This window comes from Tachypleus tridentatus, chromosome 5 (assembly GCF_004210375.1).
Source record: "Tachypleus tridentatus isolate NWPU-2018 chromosome 5, ASM421037v1, whole genome shotgun sequence".
NCBI classification, from domain to species: Eukaryota; Metazoa; Arthropoda; class Merostomata; order Xiphosura; family Limulidae; genus Tachypleus; species Tachypleus tridentatus.
In genome coordinates this window covers 39615341-39637073 of record NC_134829.1, presented here as the reverse complement: position 1 = coordinate 39637073, position 21733 = coordinate 39615341, and the positions used below count along the sequence as shown (strand labels likewise).

Here is a 21733-nt window from a genome sequence, read left to right as displayed (position 1 = left end):
ACATAATATACATATGTGTGATTTAGAACTAAACGCAAACAGAAAAATTCACTAGGTTGACCCCTAAGACAAAAAAAAAAAAGAATCACTTATGATTAATGATTCATTAGAAATATATGTTTTCGTTTCCGCAGTTTTGTCGTTTATTTTAAAAGGAAAAAGCTTTCATTTTAATAGAATTAAAAAACAAAAACTTGTGGAAGTAGTTTACATTATAAATAAACTATTGGTATTTTACGAAATAGTTATATGCTCCCCCTCTTCTTCTTTTTTTTTTCACGAAACGTTTTCCTTCTGAAATCTCGAATCCACACATCCACAAATAAGTTTCCATCTTTTCACATTTAATTAAATAGTAACAACCAAGCGGCTTTAAAACTCCTATTTAAACATTATTTTGTCTTTCATTGGTTACTAATCTTCAAACTATTTGTTAGCGAAATAAGAAGTAATATTCAACGACTAAGGCCGATAAGTTGGATATGGAGAGCTGTATGACGTAATTTCCGGTTGGTTGATTGGTCATGAATTAAATAACCTGCAAATTTACACATGACTTGGACTTACGGTAGGCTTTTCCAAATAACTGCTTGATTCTGCCTTTATTCTTGATGGAGCTAGCTGCTGTGAACATCTTGTCCAAACTCACAGAGTTCCGTTTCTTAACTGGTCTGTCCGCATGAGAGCGTTTCAGTCGAATTTGACTGAGGATTCCTACCAGCAGTTCGTCAACATGATGATTGATGCCTGCTGATGTTTCAATAAATTTGCACTGCTGATACGTAGCCAAAGATCTGCCAGCTGAAACAAAAGTACGCGAAACTTATAGAAGATAGCTAATTGGCTATCTTATCTTATTACCTAGTTAAATATCAAGTCTAGTGATTCTACACACACCGAATAAAGATCTGAACATATGTTTTCATAAGGTAAATTCGTTAAGGAAGGCTAGTTTAAAGTAAAGTTACACGAGGACTATCTGTGCTACCCGTCCCTAATCTAGCAATATAAGACAAGAGGGAAGGCAGATAAACATCACCACCCACCGCCAACTCTAGGGCTACTCTTTTACCAGCGAATAGTGAGATTGACCATCACATTATAACGCCCCCACGGCTGAAAGGGAGAGCATTTTTGGCGCGACGGGAGCCTTAACACGCTTGGCCATGCCGGGCCTACGAGTAACACACTATCAGGTAAAAACTTCAAATTAACTACATTTAGTACTTTAGATACATTTTCTATAGTTCCAGTTATTGTTCTTTTACCACTTTCTAATTAATTTGTTATATTTTGCGCATTGCTACACGAAGGTTGTTTGCACTTGGCAATCTTAATTTTAAATAGCAGCTAGAGGGTTCTTGTTGTTGTTTTTTAGCAACACAGTGGGTCGTCTGCACTCTGCTCGACGCTGAAAATCTTGTACCGAAGTTTAACATTGTAAGTTCGTAATTTTACCACAGATTCATCAGGGAAAGGACAAAAGAAAAAAATTAGTCAACAACATCTCTTGAGCTGTTCTTGTCTTAACAAATAATGGGATTTGATTGTCACCCGTATAATGCACCCAATGACTCAAAAGTGTGGACCACAGAACCTCAGCTTCCCAGTCTGGCACAATAACCACTATATGGCACTTGGTCTTATATAATATAAGAAAATTACACTGAGTAGCATAATATTTTGTGTTTCATGCTGAGATCGGCTGATTTAAAAAAAAAACGCCAATCGTTATCATAAAATAAAAATTTGATGATGCTCCAACACTCTTTTCATCTGAAATTACTTTTAATTTCTATAAGATTCAAAATACTTCTGTGGTTTTACAGGACAATGTTTTCCTATTTGAAGGTAATATTAGAGGTGTTACAAAATGTCGTTGTACCACTCTCGAAAATACAGTATTATAAAATTATAGGTTTTGTTCTTGCTCAGACAGGTAAATATTCCTTGTTCACCTAAATGCTTTGAATATTTTCACTTCTACTCATTAAGGTATGCAGCTTACTTATTAGTGGCCAAATTACTCATTGTCAAGGGTCAGACCACTTAGATGTTGTTGATGACTGTTTGTTTTGAATTTCGCGCAAAGCTACACGAGGGCCATCTGTGCTAGCCGTTCCTAATTTAGCAGTGTAAGACTAGAAAGAAGGCAGCTAGTCATCACCACCCACCGCCAACCCTTGGGCTACTCTTTTACTCAAGAATAGTGGGATTGACCGTTACATTATAACGCCCCACGGCTGAAAGGAGAGGCATGTTTGGTGCGACCAGGATCTCAGAGTTGGAAATTCAGTTCAATTCCGTAAAGAATGTGTTTTCGTTCCTCCTGTTATTTGCTATTGTGATTTTATGCAGTGAGGTAAATCAGTAGGCCTGATACTATTATACTACAAAGACAATATTAGAGGTCTTTAATGAAAATTTCCAGGTGATCCCTAGTAAATAAAGCTTATCTGGGTTACCACTTTAATATAGAAATGTCTGTCATTTAACTTTCTGATATTAAATGTATAACAGTGTGCTCATACGTAACCAGAAATGATCGAAAACAATATTAGAAAAGTCGAATTACATCTACTTACCCTCAGTGCTAACCATTCTTAACCGGGCTAAGTCTGTTTTATTTCCAACTAAAATCACGGCTTTTCTGTCCACATCTTCTAGACTTTTAATCTGGTTTAAGATGGTTCTGGCTTTATGAAAACTGGCTCTGTTGGTTACAGAGTATACAACCACATAGGCATCAGCATTAAATTCCATTAAGTTGAGCTCGATATCTGTCTAAAAAAAAAAAACAGGACAAGTGTGCTTACAAATGTAATTTTAGCCCTAATCGTATTACGTTCCACCAATTTTATGAAATTTGGTTAACATCATAAGTATTCTTATTAAAGTAATTAACCCTGGAGTTTATTATTTCTTAGATAGACTTATGTGTAACCCCACTTGAGTATTCGTTTTTGATAATCCTATCTTCGGAATACTTTAACATTACAAATACTTTATTTAGTAACGAAATAAATTCATGCACAAACTGTTGATACTAGTATAAGGTTCATTTCTCCGCTGTGGGGTTCAATGGTACCTAATTATTCGTAGATGTTTCAATGTACCGATCAATCTTGTACATCATCTTTAATTGCACACTCAAGGAGCACATTAATATGTCCGAAGTTTTGATACCCGTGGTGGGCACAGCACAGATAGATCATTGTATTGCTTTGCACTTAACTACAAACAAACAAACTCTCCCAAGGCAAGTACGAACCACCCTCACTTTAGTACTCTGGCCCATGGTGCCTGAGTAGGTACGCTTTGCTAACCTGTGAGTGAGGAATGAACCGAGTTTCAAACATGGCGCCCTATGACAGAGGAGGTCAAGAACATAACATACGATGTCAGGTTCGGGCTTAGCGATCCTAAAGACATACTCCTAAACCCTCGTCATAGTCGGGTGATCTGCCGACTGCGTTTTAAAATCCTTTGGTAGGGGGTAACAAGATGTATAGACAAGGACAATCCAGGAACACCCTGAATTCCAAAGGCAAGTTTTGTTCTGCTAGCTCCAAAAATGTAGGTGGAGTTTGTAAACAAATAAATTCACACTCAAAACGTAGATTAATAGAGAACAGATACCCTAAGAGAGGACCGTACCTGAAAACAAACCCAATTAGAACCATCTGTCTGTAATTTCTGAGCACGTGAGTTACATTGGATACAGTAGCTTGCAGGTGAAAATACGGACACCTTTTAAGAAATGGCGCTTCCACGATCCTGAAGGGAGCTAGAAACACAAAATCTGCTCATAGTGGCTTCCCAATTTTGAAACGATAAACTAGATGGAATGAGTACCGCTCTAAATCTTGGACCATTATTGTTTAACATTGGGACATGACCATCGCTTTCATAGCAAGTTAGGAGCCTGGCATGGCCAAGCGCGTTAAGGCGTGCGACCTGTAATCTGAGGGTCGCGGGTTCGAATCCACGTCGTGCCAAGCATGCTCGCCTCCCAGCCGTGGGGGCGTTATAATGTTACGGTCAATCCCACTATTCGTTGGTAAGAGAGTAGCCCAAAGCGTTGGCAGTGGGTGGTGATGACTAGCTGCCTTCCCTCTAGTCTTACACTGCTAAATTAGGGACGGCTAGCACAGATAGCTCGAGTAGCTTTGTGCGAAATTCAAAAACAAACAAACAAACAATCATAGTACATTAACGTTATCAAAGTGCGGAACGCGTCTTTGTGACAGTGGGATATGAAATAGGAGTCCTCAGATTTACAGTTCGAGCACTCTAACCAGTCAGTCATGCCAAACCCCAAATATATAAATAAAATAAGCTAAAATAACGCTTTTAAATTCTTATTCTTAAAGCTCCAGAATTGTTTGTTTTTGTTGTTTTTTTCTTTCGCACAAAGCTACACGAGGACAATCTACGCTAGCCGTCCCTAATTTAGCAGTGTAAAACTATTTATCGCCACCCACCTACAACTATTGGGCTACTCTTTTTACTAACGAACTTCAGGATTGTTTGTTTCAGAGTGTTTGTTTATATCGGATATTCGCGTAAACCTTATCTGCACTAGTTGAGCTGATACACTATAGGAAAGCATGTAATGAACAGCACTCAGCGAATTGTGACGTTTAAGTACCATCCTTATAATCTTACCGACAGCTGCAAACAGCTGGATAAAGGTGTATTGATATACTAGGTTATAGCGTTTAGTTTATAATTTCTGGCAGGAAATGTTGGATGGCCCTGTGGTAATACTGTAGATTTCCGAACTGCGTTGCCAGGTTCGAACCTGGGCAATACCACAAATATTTCCCATACTTTTAGTTTTGTTCCCCGATAGTACAGCGATAATACTACGGATTTACAACGCTAAAATGAGGGGTTCGATTCCACCGGTAGACTCAGCAGGTATCCTGATATGGCTTTGCTATAAGAAAATACATACACACGCAAAGGGGTTCTGTTTTAGAGCAACGGATCATGGACTATTGAACCTCATAATTACACAATCCGGCACGCTTCCACTAGGACACGCGCCTATCCATTTCAAAGTTGAATAACTTCTTGAAATTGAATAATAACTGATCATGTTTCAAAATTCTGAAAGATCTCCTACACACCGTTTCAAGCGTAAAACAGTACAGTGTAAAACGAACTGATCATATGGTATTTTCTGTACAGTTTTCTGAATTTTTCTATTGAATACGAATTGGTATACATAGCTAAAATTTATTATACGTGTTACCAAATGACTCAACGAGTGTTTTGTTTTCAAAATAGTTTGTACAGGCACCACTGTAGCTTTTGAAAACTGGTAAAAATATTTTATTGTTTGTTTTGAATTTCGTGCAAAGCTACACGAGCACTATCTGCTCTAGCCGTTCCTAATTTAGCAGGGAAATGCTAGTAGGAAGGTAGCTAGTGATCACCACCCACCGCCAACTCTTGGCTACTCTTTACCAACTAATAGTTGGATTGATCGTTACATTATAACGTCTCCACGGCTGAAAGGGCGAGCATGTTTGGTGTGACGAAGTCTCGAACCCGCGACCTTCAGATTACGATTCGAGTGTCTTAACTGTCCTGGCGAACTTTGTTTCACGCCGAATCATATTTTTCTAAGCTTCTATTTAAATATTGACTTAATTATAATTAATACATCAAAACAAATAGCTCAGTTAAGACACTGAAGAACACTATTATATCCTCGCAGAAATGAGGGGATATCGAATATTTTTAGAGCTACCCTGTACCCTTAAATTTATATCTACGGTAAATAATTAAACCTTACGTTCTTTTGTTGAGGTTTTTAACGAATAAATTTGACTGCTGTTAACGAAAGAATGTTCTGAACAAATATGCACAACGTGTACCATCATTTTTGTATAAGACGTTAGACAGCTGGGTGCTCAGTTTTAGTTTGTTTAGTTGCGTGGGGTTTTATTGAAGAAAGGAGGTATTATCATTTGAAAGAAGGTTATAAAATGTTTTGGTTTCAGACAAGCACGCAGTTATGCTTGTGGCGAGCTGCCAATGTCAGTTTAACGCTGTACATGCAGAACGCAGTTATAACCTTTGAATCATCTTTTCATCAAAGATTTTACGCAACCCTAAGCTATTTAAAGTATGTAACAACGTTGAGTATAAAAGAACAAAAGCTAGATTTTTGTACTGCTAAGAAATCACTAAATTTCTTATATATATACACAGAATATCATAATTTCGTGGTGTTTTAAAATACAATGCAGAAATGTAGAAAAAACTTATCGCAAGAAAACTGCCTTATTTCAGTTAAAAAATAGTGCAGATGATGAATAAAAGGAAACTTGCAAGATTTGTCAACGATTAACAGTTTCTAAGATGATTTATGTTTGTTTGCTCAATAACAATGCGCTATCTGTGCTCTTATCGAAACCTGATTTTTATGGTTATAAACCTCCAGTCTTACCACTGAGCCACTGGAGAACAATCGCTGATAAAACATTAACATCTAAAAATCCAAAGTTATTTACCAAATTAGTAGAACCTGGCATGGCCAAGTGTGTTCGATTCCTAATCCGAGGGTCGAGGGTTCGAATCCCGGTCGCACCAAACAAGTTCGCTCTTTCAGCCGTGAGGGCGTTATAATGTGACGGTCAATCCCACTATTCGTTGGTAAAAAGAGTAGCCAAAGTGTTGGCGGTGGGTGGTAATGACTAGCTGCCTTCCCTCTTGTCTTACACTGCTAAATTTAGGGACGGCTAGCGCAGATAGCCCTCGAGTAGCTACGTGCGAAATTCAAAAACAAACAAACCAAATCAGTATAAAGCTTTAATGTACTAAACGTTCAGAGTGTTGCAGAAGTTTGTACCCTTACGGAAAATAGACAATTATTTGCTTCAAGTTAAAACAAATAAATTTCTAATAACAGATTACGTGATTTCGGAAATAAAATACCCTTGTGGCACAGCACAAATGCGTTTGTGTGGCTGTTTATGGCACGCAATTTAAATAATGAATAAATTATGTATTTTTTTCCAATAGGTCCAGACCTCTGGGACATTCTGTATGTTAGATAAGTACTTTGTGACACTTTTTAGTGTACGAAATACATTCTAGTATTAGATAAATATCACAATTGTAAAACAGTTTTAGAATGTTTACTCCTACACAGATTGTCTAACATTGTACTCCATAAAGTCATCATAATTAATGCCAAAACATGAACTATTGTATCTTGGATAAAGATGTGCAGTGTGGGTGGAAATTATTTCGTTAGTACTAAAAAAGCTGAATTTCTGTAAACAGCAATTTTACAAAGAGGAACAAAAGATATGAAAGTTGTAATTTTCCTTAAGGCTGTGGAAAGGCTTATTGTATGACATATTTATCCATATGCTGTGTAAATAATGAGAATATTATAACCGGTGTGCATAATTTATATAAATTGTGTACTTATTTATTTCGAACCATTTTCATTTATCTTTATCGTCGACTCTCTACTTGCATTAAGACTAAAACATTGTTATTCTGTAAATGTTTAATGGTGACTTATGACGGTTACTTCTAGCAATTAAAGTGTGTTTTACAAATTTTGAAACTCCAACGAAACAGTGCCCGGTATGGCCAGGTGGGCTAAGGCGTTCGACTCGTAATCCGAGGGTTGTGGTTTCGAATCCCCATCGCACCAAACATGCTCGCCCTTTCAGCCGTGGGGGCGTTATAACATGACGGTCAATCCCACTATTCACTAATAAAATAGTAGCCCAAGAGCTGGCGGTGAGTGGTGATGACTAGCTGCCTTCCCTCTAGTCTTACACTGCCAAATTAGGGACGGTTAGCGCAGATAGCCCTCATGTAGCTTTGCGCGAATTTCAAAACAAACAAACAAAGCTTTGAGAATAAAATGAACTTGAAATAGTTTTAAAAAAATTAGTAAGTGGTTATAAAGAATAATTTCAATTTTTAAACGTCTGAAATGCATTGCAAATTTGCCGATAGATATCTTAAGAGTTGACAAAGACAACACGTTGTTGTATAATTTTTTATTGTTGTTTAGTTTGGTTTAAATTTCGCGTGATGCTACACGAGGACTATCTGCGCTAGTCATCTCTGATTTAGCAGTGTAAGACTAGAATAAAGGCAGCTAATCATCACCACCCACCGCCAGCTCTTGGGCTACCCTTTTACTAACGACCGTCACTTTATAACGCCCCCATGGCTGAAAGGGCGAGCATGTTTGGTGTGAGGGGGATTCGAACCCGCGACTCTCGAGTTAAGAGTTGAGTGCTTTAACCACCTGGCCATGCCGGGCATTTTTGTTCTTAAACAATGTCAATTCGATGTTTCATTTTTGAAATAAAACCGTTACTCGACAAAGCAACATGTATATTTACTTTCGCATGGTGTAATTTTACGTGTGTTTTGTTTGTGTTTCAAACTTCTATCATATTATCCTTTATAGTCTGACGTCAAATAATACCGTGAAACATTCGCATAATAATTGTACAGATAAAACATATAAACAGGAAAATAATTCATTTTTGGAAGATGTTTTTGTTCTGACCCGGCAGGGCAACGGGGTTAAGGCGTTCGACCTCGTAATCTGAGGGGCGCAGGTTCGAATCCCCTCGCACCAAACATGCTCGCTCTTTCAGCCATGGGGGCGTTATAATGTGACGGTCAATCCTACTATTCGTTGGTAAAAGAGTAGCTCCCGAGTTGGCGGTGGGTGGTGATGACTAGCCGTCCCTAATTTAGTAGTGTAAGAAAATTAAAAAAAAAAAGTTTTTATTCTATTCTTTCCGTACTTTCGTAGAGTTTAATGTGCAGAAGCAGACTGGTCGTTTTTCTGGAAATGTTTATCAGGTCTTTTTTACTTCTCTGCCTTTCACTCTCTGCGAATACTGTGTCAATAATCCAACAGTTGTTATTAATTTTAACTTTGAAAGTGTGTTACCAGCGGTGACTGAATCCCGAATCTTAGCCCTAGATCCTCACGCTTAGAAAAGTTTGTTTGTTTTAGAATATTTACTGAAAGTTAATTAAAAAGCTATCTAACTACCTGTGCTTAACCGTCCCTAATTTTGATAGATTAGAATAAAAGCGGCTGATCAACAGTATTCATCGGCAATTTTTGGATTTTTCTTGCCTGACTGAATGGTAGGATTTGATTGTTACCTTTATATCGCATCCACGGATCCAAAATAAGCGGATCGTGGTCTTTTATAGCAACGGGACGCGAATTTTGGAACCGTCGGATTGACAATCTGGACAAGCTAACCAGTGGGCCATCTCCCGACCCCCCTTAGAAATGAATAATACAGAAAAAGCCACAAATGTATATTACAGTACTTCCCCCCGCCCTGATGGCACCCCGGGACGTCTACGGACTTAGACTGCTGGAAACAGGGCTTCGATGCTCTTCGTGGGGAGAGCCCAGATAACACTTTGTGTTGATTTCCGCTTAACATCTTCGAGCTTGTTACAATATATATTATATATATTGTTGCAGCAGGTGTCGTAGTATTGTAAATCCAACTAGTGAACAAATAGTTTATACTGGTACAATAATTACGAAATATTTTGTTTATTGAAGTTTTAGTTACGATTAAACAAGTAATTATGTTTTAAAAACGTATTTAATATTTTATTTTTAACACCTACTCTGCTAGTCAGTGAGTCCTAACTCTGGAAATAGGGTTAGCTTCACGTATTTAAGTCAAAACAAAAACTAATTATCATTAAAAGGGGTTCAATGCTTTAGTCTAAACACCCACACACTTTATCACCAAAGATGTCATTCTCAATAATATTCGGCCATGAAAATATGTAGTTTAAGGGATTCTTTAAACTATGTTTTTCTTGTGTAAAAGTGTTTATTCTCAGGAAGATCACACTTGTTAACCACATAAGATTTGTTGAGCCTTTCTCGGCTATCTGTGTTGACATAATTCTCGAAAACCGGCGAAGAAAACATATTTTTATAACATAGGGTATTACCTATATATGGCCACTACAGTGCTTTGTGTGAAAATTTTAATTGAGTTATGGGTTTTACTCTCTCACGGCCTAGAAAAAAATATTGCAAATTCGACCCCGCTCGTGGGTAATTTAAATACAAGCCACCGCAAGTTTTTTAAAAAAAAGAGAGAGAGATAGCGTGTGTGTTTTTTTCTTATAGCAAAACCACATCGAAACTGAAAAGCTTTGTTTTGGAATTAACTGTTACACGCGTCACCCTAAGTCGCAAACAGGGTGTTAAAAACACTACGTTTCGCAAGGTTATTCTAGTATCGCTCCATAGTAGGACTTGAACAATATAGATAAGCCTTACTGAACATAGTGTTGTTGTTTTCTTTATATACAATTAAAAAAGAACCATTAAAAGCCACAATTACTTGTTTTATCTCATACTATATAAAACTTTAGCTTTCATAACACAAGCTTCTTATAAATAAACATAACTCCTGGTAATGAAGTGTTGGATTACACAGAGTGTCTATATTAACAAAGGGGCCCCGGCATGGCCATGAGTGTTAAGGTGTGCGACTCGTAATCTGAGGGTCGCGGGTTCGCGTCCCCGTCGCGTCAAACATGCTCGCCCTCCCAGCCGTGGGAGCGTTATAATGTGACGGTCAATTTCACTATTCGTTGGTAAAAGAGTACCCCAAGAGTTGGCGGTGGGTGGTGATGACTAGCTGCCTTCCCTCTAGTCTTACACTGCTAAATTAGGGACGGCTAGCACAGATAGCCCTCGAGTAGCTTTGTGCGTAATTAATAAAAAAACAAATGTTAACAAAGATGTTTTAACTTTTATAAAAACGTACCTTGTTTTCAGAAATTGTTTGCTCAACAAACAATAGCTCAGATTCTTCTCCGTTTAAGATAACCGTGACCAGTTTTTCGTCACATTCATCTGAAAAGGAAAAATAGATATCTCAATAACAACTGTCAGAAGGATCAGACCCAACACGTCTGTGAAACAAGTACGAAATGTGCGTAGGTGTTTGATATAATTGTTTAATCACGCTAAGATTACATGGAACATTTATTTTCATATATATGTGATTTTTTATTACTTTTTTAGCATTCTGAGCGTCTAAATATAAATATTCTACTTAAGACAATAATATATAATAATGTGTACTGTTCAACTGAGCTTCATGCTAAGACGATTTTACTACGTTTCTGAATTATGAATTTGTATTTTGAATTTCGCGCAAAGCTACTCGAGGGCTATCTGCGCTAGTCGTCCCTAATTTAGCAGTGTAAGACTAGAGGGAAGGCAGCTAGTCATCACCACCCACCGCCAACTCATGGGTTACTCTTTTACCAACGAATAGTGGGATTGACCGTAATATTACAACGCCCCCATGGCTGAAAGGGCGAGCATGTTTGGGGTGACGAGGATTAGAACCCGCAACTCTCAGATTACGAGTCGAGTGCCTTAATCACCTGGCCGTGCCGGTCCTCACAAATGGAACTACCGCGTGGGATTATGCGCAGGCTTTTCAACTTTCTAGAAAACAAAAAATGTAAAATAAATATTAGGGAAACCTTCTCGTATTTATTTACTCCACCCACAAGCAGACGTTTTTTAAAGGAGGTTAGCTTGCCCTCTCTTACTCACCATGTATGTGAGTAAAAGACCCTAACTCAGAGTACTTAATCACAATTTGCGGATGTTGTTGTTGTCTGAAAGAGTACTCCCGCTCTTTTCACAGCAACCACAATGAAATAATACTGTAGAATATTATTAAAAATATCGAATGAAACTAAATTTACCCATAACTCTTTTAGCAGTATTTACAAAACAGACAAGACATAAAACTGACCAACCAAAACTATACATAAATAGAACATTTCTCCAGACCACGATATCAGAAAAGTATATCGGAATAACTCACAACTCTAACTTAACGCGGGTTAAATGACATTAATAATATACTGACAAACATTTGGAAATGTACAAATTATGCAAAGAGTCTGACGGAAAGAAAATGAAACCTCGTCAGATAATATAATTCAAATATACAGAACTTGTATACGTCCTTTCATACAATATGCATGTCCATCGATAAAAAATCTCTCCTTACTTTGCACATAAAGTGCCCCGCACTCCATTGTAAAACTTCATGCACAACTGCGCAATTATGCAAACTATCACCGATAGACTCTTGTGTAATTTTCTAGATTAAATCGTGAAAAATTGGCAAAAAAACATCTCCTGTGAACGTGATGGAAGTAGGCATAAGCACTTCTCCCCAGTTAACATATATTTTATGAAAAAGGATATAATGATGACACCGAATATTAGACTGAAACAAATCACATTAGATTTAGGCTAGGCTGGAAGGGGTTTTTTCATGCAAAGTATTCTCGCTCAGTTTTAGAACCAATGTTTGTTTTGTTTTGTTTAAAAACTGGTGCAAAGTTACACGAGGGCTATCTGCGCTAGCCTTTCCTAATTTAGCAGTGTGAGTCTAGAGGAAAGCCAGCTAGTCATCACCACACACTGCCAACTCTTGGGCAACTCTTTTACCAACAAATCGTGGGATTGACTGTAACATTATAACGCCCCCATGACTGAAAGGACGAGCATGTTTGGTATTACGGAGATTTGAACCCGCGACCCTCAGATTACGAATCTAAGGCATTAGCCACCTGACCCAGAACTAATGAGGGGTGTTATTATATGCTGAGCCTTTCGCTATGTACAGCATATAAGAGATGGTATACACAGCACAAGAATACAAATAGTCAGAGTGAGTGTGGTTTACTCGGACCCTCATGTCGTATTAACATTTATATTCAACTGAAAATTTAAACCATAGTACGGGAGGGAGGAAGAAGTCACACGAATACGAAGTTCCCTGGTTTTAAGGCCTAAATCCCGGTAAAAAATAAATTGAAATACGGTGAAAAGAATACACTGTGTTACTTACTATAACTTAACTCGGCCAAGTCTGCCCCACAGTGGCTCAGTGGCATGTATGCTGATTTACAACGCTAAAAACCAGGTTTCGATACCCGTGGTGGGTAAAGCACAGATTGCCCCTTGTGTAGCTTTGTGCTTACTTCAAAACAACAACGGACAAGTCTCCGATTTATTATGTTACGTATTACGCTTTCAAATAGCCGTAGGTTTTAATTTAAAAGTTAATTTATCAAATTTATGATATTTGCCAACAAGATTGATGCACTAAATTTCTTTCTTAACACAAAAACACAAATATTTCAATATACAAACAACAAAAAAACAATACAATTTATTACATATGACGGTTATTACAAATGATGGTTTATATACAACATTTTTACAAACTTACAAACAATACTGATTCTTATATCTGATCTGGAACTAAGCCTTTATCGATGTTCACGAAAGCCAAATTAATTTTTTTTGATGCACCTGTACACTTCTTTGAAGACTAGCTAGCTTGAAGCACCTGTCAATTTTCACTGACGGCAATATTTAATGTTCTCGTAGAAATACTAACGTCCGAAGTTAATTTACTGAAGTTCAGTGGTTTATAATGTTCAAAAATCTATAAAACGTCCTGGTCAGACTCTGTAGTTTTCCAAATATTAAAGGATAATCACAGTTATAGCTTGCGAGGCTCATAGTATACCGACTGTAGCTGATCAATAATAATCTGTCTCTTGGCGCGTTGGTTTATATAGTTTAAAGCAAGATTCTCAAACGTCAACAATGTTGGAATCCCGCTAGTGTTTTCGTGAAACAAATATTGTTGATTCTTATTCCCGAGAATCTTATACAAATTTAGAAAACAGGCGAGACTTTCGCAATACACAGTTGCGTTCTCGATGTAGAGAAAGCAGTCGACACTATGATACAATGGACTAAAATATCGAATGCCCCAGGTGAAATTACTGCGAGCTATTATTCGCTAGCTCTCCAACTTTCAAGACAGTAAGGAAACCTAAAATTAACGTGTCCAGTACCTTCTGGGAGTACTTTATCCCAGAGATAAGTATTCCACAAGGAAGGCTAATTAGGCCTATTCTGTTCTTCATGTAAGTGAGTGAAATGCCACTGTCCGATCCTTTTAATTTCAGTTTGCTAATGATGGCTATCCAGAAGAGTTTATATACTCCATCCATAGTAAGGTCAAATTTAAAACCACGGTTAAATGAAACAGAAAAATGGTGCAACAAGTGAAGTGTCAATATAAACGCCCCTAAAACACAAATCGAATTTTTCACAAAAATAAAAAAGAGCAAACAATCTCCAAAATGATATATTTTCGAACTCTTCTCGAGTGTAGCCACATCAGTCAAATATCTGGGTGTAACCTACAATGTACAACGTCTGATTGGCAATAACGGGGGGCACTACAATTAAAAACATACTTAAAGTCTTGTTTGACTGTATTAAGCACATAGCTACACAATGGTCTGTCTGAGTTGTACCCCCCATGGGTATCGGAATCCTATTTCTAGCGTTGTAAGCCTGTACGATATAGTGCTCTACCACTGGGGCGTACTTAAAATCTGTAAAACTTACAGTGGTAGAGTATGACTGGCAACCATAACTAAATTTAACCAAATCACACACACACACAATTACAGACAATACAGAACTTGATCATCACTAAAACATACAGAGCTCCTAAATACACAAAAACAACCTTTTAACACAATTATCCAAACATTCCCATGCTGCCAGAGAGACTCCAAATAGTTCAATACATTACTTCCACAAAAATCTTAACACAAGTTAATCATTATAAACGCTGAAAAACCTTATTATACACGATAATAGACCTAAACACCTCTCACCGTTAAATCTAGTGAACTCATAAAGTAACGTAGAAGCACCTGCTGTTGGACAAGCTGTCTAGATATAGTGTTAATTTTGTTTAAAAAATGAGTTTTATCTGTAAAAGTAAGATTAACGTTGTATGTTTTACATCGGTATGTGTGGTTGCTTGCGTGAACAAAACATTATGTTGATAACGAACGAAAATGAGAAGTAAATATTAAAAAAACATGAAAAATCTATGTAATACATTCATGGGCGCGTCTTGAAAAAGGGACACTCGCGTGTGTTGTGGCGCGCGTGCAGTGGCCGCAACGGGTTTTCCCAGCTACCGGACCGAACTCTTAAGAACCAAACCAACAGCTAAAGAAAGTAAAGGTTTACAATGTATCTTACCCTCCCAGGTCACTTTACCAAACAAAGAACCCAACCAACATTACCTTGTCTTTGATACTAACTGTAGGATAATAGAAAAAAGTTATTTAGGTGTAATTATCTTTGTATAATATGCATCGTGTAAACAAACTTACATGCAATTTTTAAACTCAACTCTAGAAGTTGATTTTGTTTGTTAAATACTTTATGTCCATACAACTAGTTTTTTGTAATACAGTCGTTGCTTTTACGTGAAACACAACTGTTTACTTTATGACCACTTAGAAATAGCTACAATGTCTAATCTTTTGAGTTTATTGAGTATTTACTTCAGGATTACTAAAGCATGCTTTGAAGATAAGAGGACAATTAATCTTCGGTTAATCTTGACTTACGATCTTGTTGCTTCTACAAAAGCGAAAGCTTTCTCTTTAATAACAATAATTCTTTGTTTAAACCGCAACGTTTAAATTTAAAAAAAAAAAGAAAGCAACCCTCATGACTATCAATCACATATCTTGAAAATGTAGGTGAAACGTGCTAGCCCTTGGTAGAAAGACTCAGTTAAGTCGACGTAAAAGGCCATGCGTGATCAACTTGTTATAAAAAACCTAAAAAACCTAAAAGGCACTTTACACCACTACACACACATAAGTAAACACATCCAAAAGAATTAGTTCCGCGTGAATGAACCACGTAAATTAACACTCTTATCTCATATATGCCATAGAAATTTAGAACCAATCCAAGATATACGGCCTGTCTTAATTACGAGATAAATTTTTTAGTGTTTAAAAATATGCTCTTAGAACTGAATCATTTCCAGCGACTTACATTTCAAACACTCAAGTGTTTCTGTAAATGAACTAGGGTTATTTAAAAATACTCTAATATCACTTTTAATAAAGTTAATTCTTGAGAGTGTGTCTCCTATCAACATATATATGTATTCATACACAGAAAAGTCACAGTTTTAAATAGCGGTAGACTATTATATTTTGAAGAATCTGGCTCATTTAAAGAAATAAAATTATTTTCAAGTATTAAAAATTAAAATATTACTTAAATAAACTGTACTCACAAAATGTTTGTTTTGCTTTTTTAAATAGAGGAAGTAGGGAAAGGTATGTTTTTTGTTATTTGTGAACGTTATACTCTTTTGATACCGTAGGGTTATTGAGTTACGTTTTTACCAATCTAATGTTTGTGCAAGACTAGTGGGTTTTTATATTTTATAAAAGTATTTTGAGCATGGCACTCCTGTCCATTCGGTGTCTGTATTGTTTGTTTGTTTTTGAATTTCGCACAAAACTACTCGAGGGCTATCTGTGCTAACCGTCCCTAATTTAGCAGTGTAAGACTAGAGGGAAGGCAGCTAGTCATCACCACCCACCGCCAACTCTTGGGCTACTCTTTTACCAACGAATAGTGGGATTGACCGTTATATTATAACACACCCATGGCTGAAAGGGGGGAGCATGTTTGATGTTGTTTATACTTACACAGTTCCTGCTTTAAGAATACAAAAATCGCACTGCTGTTGTAGAAATACTAAAGTCCTCTGCTTATGTTTAATGGCTTTACGCTTAACATAAGCACACTTCAACTGTTATCGTTGAATCTGCTTTATAATACGTTTCATTTCTTTTACTTTCCTCGACTGGATTACCAAAAATACATCAAATACATTTAAATAATGAGGCTCAATTATTTTCTCATTTTCCTCTCGTTTTTTCATGAAAATTTTAAATATATTAAACAATGAATAACCCATAAAAATAGGCGAGTTTAAAGTATCTTCAGTTAATAACACAAAACTGCGATTGTTTTATTGTCCGAAAATTTTATGTATATATATTTTATCATAATTTCTGTAAACTGACGGTATATCCATTTTCACTTCTACGCACAGATTTTTTTTTTCACAAAACGTCATAACGCAATCCATGAAAAAAAAAAGACCTCAACATGTTGTTATGAAACCAAAAGACGAAGGTAGCTTTCGAAAGAAACAACAGAAAGGAAATGAATGACGATACACTTTCGTTCGACATTAATGTTCTTCCCTTTCTTTGATGACGAGAAACCCACTTGAAATGGCTCGGCATGGCCAGGTGGTTAAGGCACTCGACTTGTAATCTGAGGGTCGCGTGTTCAAATCTCCGTCACACTAAACATGTTCGTCATTTCAGCCGTGAGAGCGTTATAATGTGACGGTCAATCCCACTATTCATTAGTAAAAGGGTAGCCTGAGAGTTGGCGGTGGATGGAAACGACTAGCTTCCTTCCCTCTAGTCTTACACTGCTAAATTAGGGACGGCTAGCGCAGATAGCACTCGTGTAGCTTTGCGCGAAATTCAAAAGAAACCAAATACCAATAATAATTTTTTGTACAATTTTACGCTATTATTTTCATTATGCCAAGCATGTGAAGTAAATAATATTATCGATATTAGCCAATCATAACCTATAGTTATTTGTTTCAGGTTTAGTTTTCTTTCAAAGGGGTGTGTAAAGTTCATAATAGTTATAATAATTGTTTACTTCTTTTTCATAAAGATAATGGTCCGGCATGGCCAGGTGGGTAAAGACGTGCGATTCGTAATCTGAGGGTCGCGGGTTCGAATCTCCCTTACACCAAACATGCTCACCCTTTCAGCCGTGAGGGCGTTATAATGTGCCGTTAACGAATCCCACTATTCGTTGGTAAAAGAGTAGCCCAAGAGTTGGCGGTGGGTGGTAATGACTAACTGCCTTCCCTCTAGCCTTACACTGCTAAATTAGGGACAGTTAGCGAGTTGCTTTGCGTGAAATTCAAAACAAATCAAACACACTTGAAATAAGGAAGGTCGAAACGTTGCTCTCTGCTTCATTAGTTAAAAGTTTTAATACCCATACCAGCCGTTCTGAAATACGTTCTTCTCTTTTCTTTAGTTTGTTTGTATTTTTCTTAAGAAACATAATAATAACAAAATGTTCATTGAGGTAAACGAAATGACTTGATCCAAGTGAGAGTTTTTCTTCCCGATTTGTAAAGAAAAATCTTTACGAGATAGAAAATAAATGAATATTATTTTCGGAATCTTCGTAGCTGAATTAAGGAAACTTTTAAAAAGTTTAAATTCTCAGGCTTGTGTAACTAGCATTTCTGTTAAACAAACAGTATTTATGAATAGTACATATGTGTATAATACTAAACATATTTTTCTAAGTCGACAAAACAATTTACGTTCATTCTTTCTTTCCAAGTTAAAAAATCTCCAACATTAGTTTAAGAAAGCCGACATTGGTGGTGCTCTTTTGAAAACGAAACACGGATAATTACTTATTTAGAATGAAAATCCTAATACATTAATAAGATAATATAACGCATTCAAGTGGACAAAGGGCTGTCACCTGATACAAAAATTTCGGTCCTGCATTATATAGAACCTTATATTTTACCTTTGTCGACAACGTAGGTTGTTCGATGTATGTAAAAATCAAAATATTACAGTCAAACGCGTACAGTAATATAACTTGTATAGTGGTTTTGTATACTTTAATATTTTGATAAGATTCACAAATATATGTTTATACCAACAGTGGTGCTTAAACCGAATCTACTCTGATTGTTGATAGTGTACGTACCTTGGTTGCTGTCGTAATCACATATATATTCAGATGTGGTGAACTGGCACAATATTGACGATTTCCCGACCTCCGAACAGCCAATCACGAGAACCTGGTGTCTGATAGAGGCACTGGACTTTCGGAAGTGTATTTTATCAGGTATGGGAGAATTTGGTGGTGTTGAACACGCAGGATGTGGAAGTTCTGTGTTCTTGGAAGTGAACTCTTCCATCACACGGAAGGAGTCGCCTCTGTTGATGACTCGCTTGGATCGAACAGAGAAGTTTCGAAGGCGCTGTAAGGCCAGGTCCTCGTCGGTAGAGAACGTAGGGTAAACGTTGGTGTCATGTATACTTGCACCGAATTGATGACGTTCTGCCTCGAAATTGTTTCTTTCTGCCGGTAATCCTAAAGTACACGTTCGACTAATTTTTTGGATATTTCGTTTTGTGCTAGGTTTGATGGTTTCCATTTCTTCTGACGAACTACAGATACTCACCTCCAATCGCCCAGTACTTTTGTTTACTCTCCACGAAGCTGGTGTAGAAAACTGCCTAGAGTGAACTGGTGCATCTAATTGCTGTAGATCGGGCGCGCTCGTAGGGTAATGCCTACGCAATCCTGGTGGTTTCAGAAATCCGAAGAAATCATCGTCCGATTCGTCTTTACAGATTACGAAATTCATGGCACTCTTTAGACGTTATGTAAGGTTTGAACATAAGTTCTCGACGTTTTCATCTTTTCCTCTTGGGATCTTTGGTCGAAAGCTCTTTCCCTGAGCCATTATATCCTGGCATACTGCCATCACGTGATTGGCTGACGTGAGTGATGCTGATATGATGGTTTGTCTAAATAAATGAAACCTTACCTGGACATATCGCAGTCCCGCACGTGAAGAAATTTATTTTCATCACTTGTGTAGCTATTGTAAACAAACTTCACTTCAAGGTCTGCAAAAGGAAGTCTCCTGAATCAAGTTATCAAACATAGGAGAAACACAGTTATTTTGAAACAGTATTTTACGAATGAATCGGAAACAGGCTTGTGTGTCCATTGGTATAGGCCAGAAGCAAGTGCTTTTGCAAAATCGATAAATACAGTTTAGGAATGCACGTAGGAGTTTAAAGTCTAACAGTAAAGGTTAAAGAAACTTGTAGGAGCTTAAACCAAGAGTTTGTTTAAAGGGTTATAGAAGGAACATATAATTTAGAAAAAGAATTTACGTAGATGTTATGGTTAAGAGTCGGCTACATGAAGCATGTATAGAGAGCATGCGTAGTAGATTATGTAAGAAGCATATTATCTAGAATAAAAACATGCATACGAAACGTGATTAGTCTTGGCAATGTCTTACTGTAAAAATCAGGGTCATATTTAACAATAAAGTGCATGTTTTAATTACGAAATTAAGAGAATATGCCACAAGAAAAGCCAGACATGCCTGTAAGAAGCACGTGCCTGCAACTTTTCCAGTGCACACTGTAAGTGTGGGCCCACCTGGTGTGAAACCTAAATAATCGATTGGAGCCCCATTCAATATAACATCGAATCGTCAATAAATAGACAATAACAAACTTCTCTGACAAACAAATACCTGTTTCTAATCTGTCGGGGTTGCCAATTAAGGAAAAAAATATGGTTGTAAGAGAAATACTGTTAGAGGTTTCAAACCTCTAACTCTCTGTTGACCCTTCTCAAAAATGACCAACACAACGGATGAATAGTTAAGAGACTGTTAACAACAAACATCGATTCATTGATAGCAATAATATGTAACTCGATGGCAGTTCTGAAGTAGATGGTGTAGATATTTGGCTATATTTAGAGTAATGTGTGAATCGATGGAAGTTCTGAAGTAGATGGTGTAGATATTTGACTATATTTAGAGTAATGTGTGAATCGATGGAAGTTCTGAAGTAGATGGTGTAGATATTTGGCTATATTCAGAGAAATGTGTGAATCTATGGTAGTTCTGAAATAGATGGTGTAGATATTTGGCTATATTCAGAGAAATGTGTGAATCGATGGTAGTTCCGAAATAGATGGTGTAGATATTTGGCTATATTCAGAGAAATGTGTGAATCGATGGTAGTTCCGAAATAGATGGTGTAGATATTTGGCTATATTCAGAGAAATGTGTGAAACGATGGCAGTTCTGAAGTAGATGGTGTAGATATTTGGCGATATTCAGAGAAATGTGTGAATCGATGGCAGTTCTGAAGTAGATGGTGTAGATATTTGGCTATATTCAGAGTAATGTGTGAATCGATGGCAGTTCTGAAGTAGATGGTGTAGATATTTGGCTATATTCAGAGTAATGTGTGAATCGATGGCAGTTCTGAAGTAGATGGTGTAGATATTTGGCTATATTTAGAGTAATGTGTGAATCGATGGCAGTTCTGAAGTAGATGGTGTAGATATTTGACTATATTCAGAGTAATGTGTGAATCGATGGCAGTTCTGAAGTAGATGGTGTAGATATTTGACTATGTTTAGAGTAATGTGTGAATCGATGGCAGTTCTGAAGTAGATGGTGTTGATATTTGGCTATATTTAGAGTAATGTGTGAAACGATGGCAGTTCTGAAGTAAATGGTGTAGATATTTGACTATATTCAGAGAAATGTGTGAATCTATGGTAGTTCTGAAATAGATGGTGTAGATATTTGGCTATATTCAGAGAAATGTGTGAATCGATGGTAGTTCCGAAATAGATGGTGTAGATATTTGGCTATATTCAGAGAAATGTGTGAAACGATGGCAGTTCTGAAGTAGATGGTGTAGATATTTGGCTATATTCAGAGAAATGTGTGAATCGATGGTAGTTCCGAAATAGATGGTGTAGATATTTGGCTATATTCAGAGAAATGTGTGAAACGATGGCAGTTCTGAAGTAGATGGTGTAGATATTTGGCTATATTCAGAGAAATGTGTGAATCGATGGCAGTTCTGAAGTAGATGGTGTAGA

At 37.0% G+C, this 21733-nt stretch overlaps 1 protein-coding gene across 1 annotated transcript; it reads right to left on the bottom strand.

Moving 5' to 3' along the window:
- Positions 1 to 384: 384 nt before the first annotated feature.
- LOC143250978 (GTP-binding protein REM 1-like) lies at positions 385 to 19509 on the bottom strand. Its single transcript, XM_076502235.1, has 4 exons — positions 18785 to 19509; positions 10824 to 10912; positions 2586 to 2784; positions 385 to 801 (listed from the first exon to the last, which is right to left on the bottom strand). Exons 1-4 carry the CDS (start codon positions 19449 to 19451, stop codon positions 530 to 532), a joined length of 1227 nt encoding a protein of 408 aa, XP_076358350.1. The 5' UTR covers positions 19452 to 19509; the 3' UTR covers positions 385 to 529.
- Between the last annotated feature and the right edge of the window lie 2224 nt (positions 19510 to 21733).

Coding starts and splice junctions, on each gene's coding strand:
- LOC143250978 (XM_076502235.1), bottom strand. CDS start 19,451: ATGAATTTCGTAATCTGTAAAGACGAATCGGACGATGATTTCTTCGGA. Junction 10,913..18,784: donor TGATTACGACAGCAACCAAG/GTACGTACACTA, acceptor TTTCCTTTTCAG/ATGAATGTGACGAAAAACTG. Junction 802..2,585: donor AAGAATGGTTAGCACTGAGG/GTAAGTAGATGT, acceptor CTTTTGTTTCAG/CTGGCAGATCTTTGGCTACG.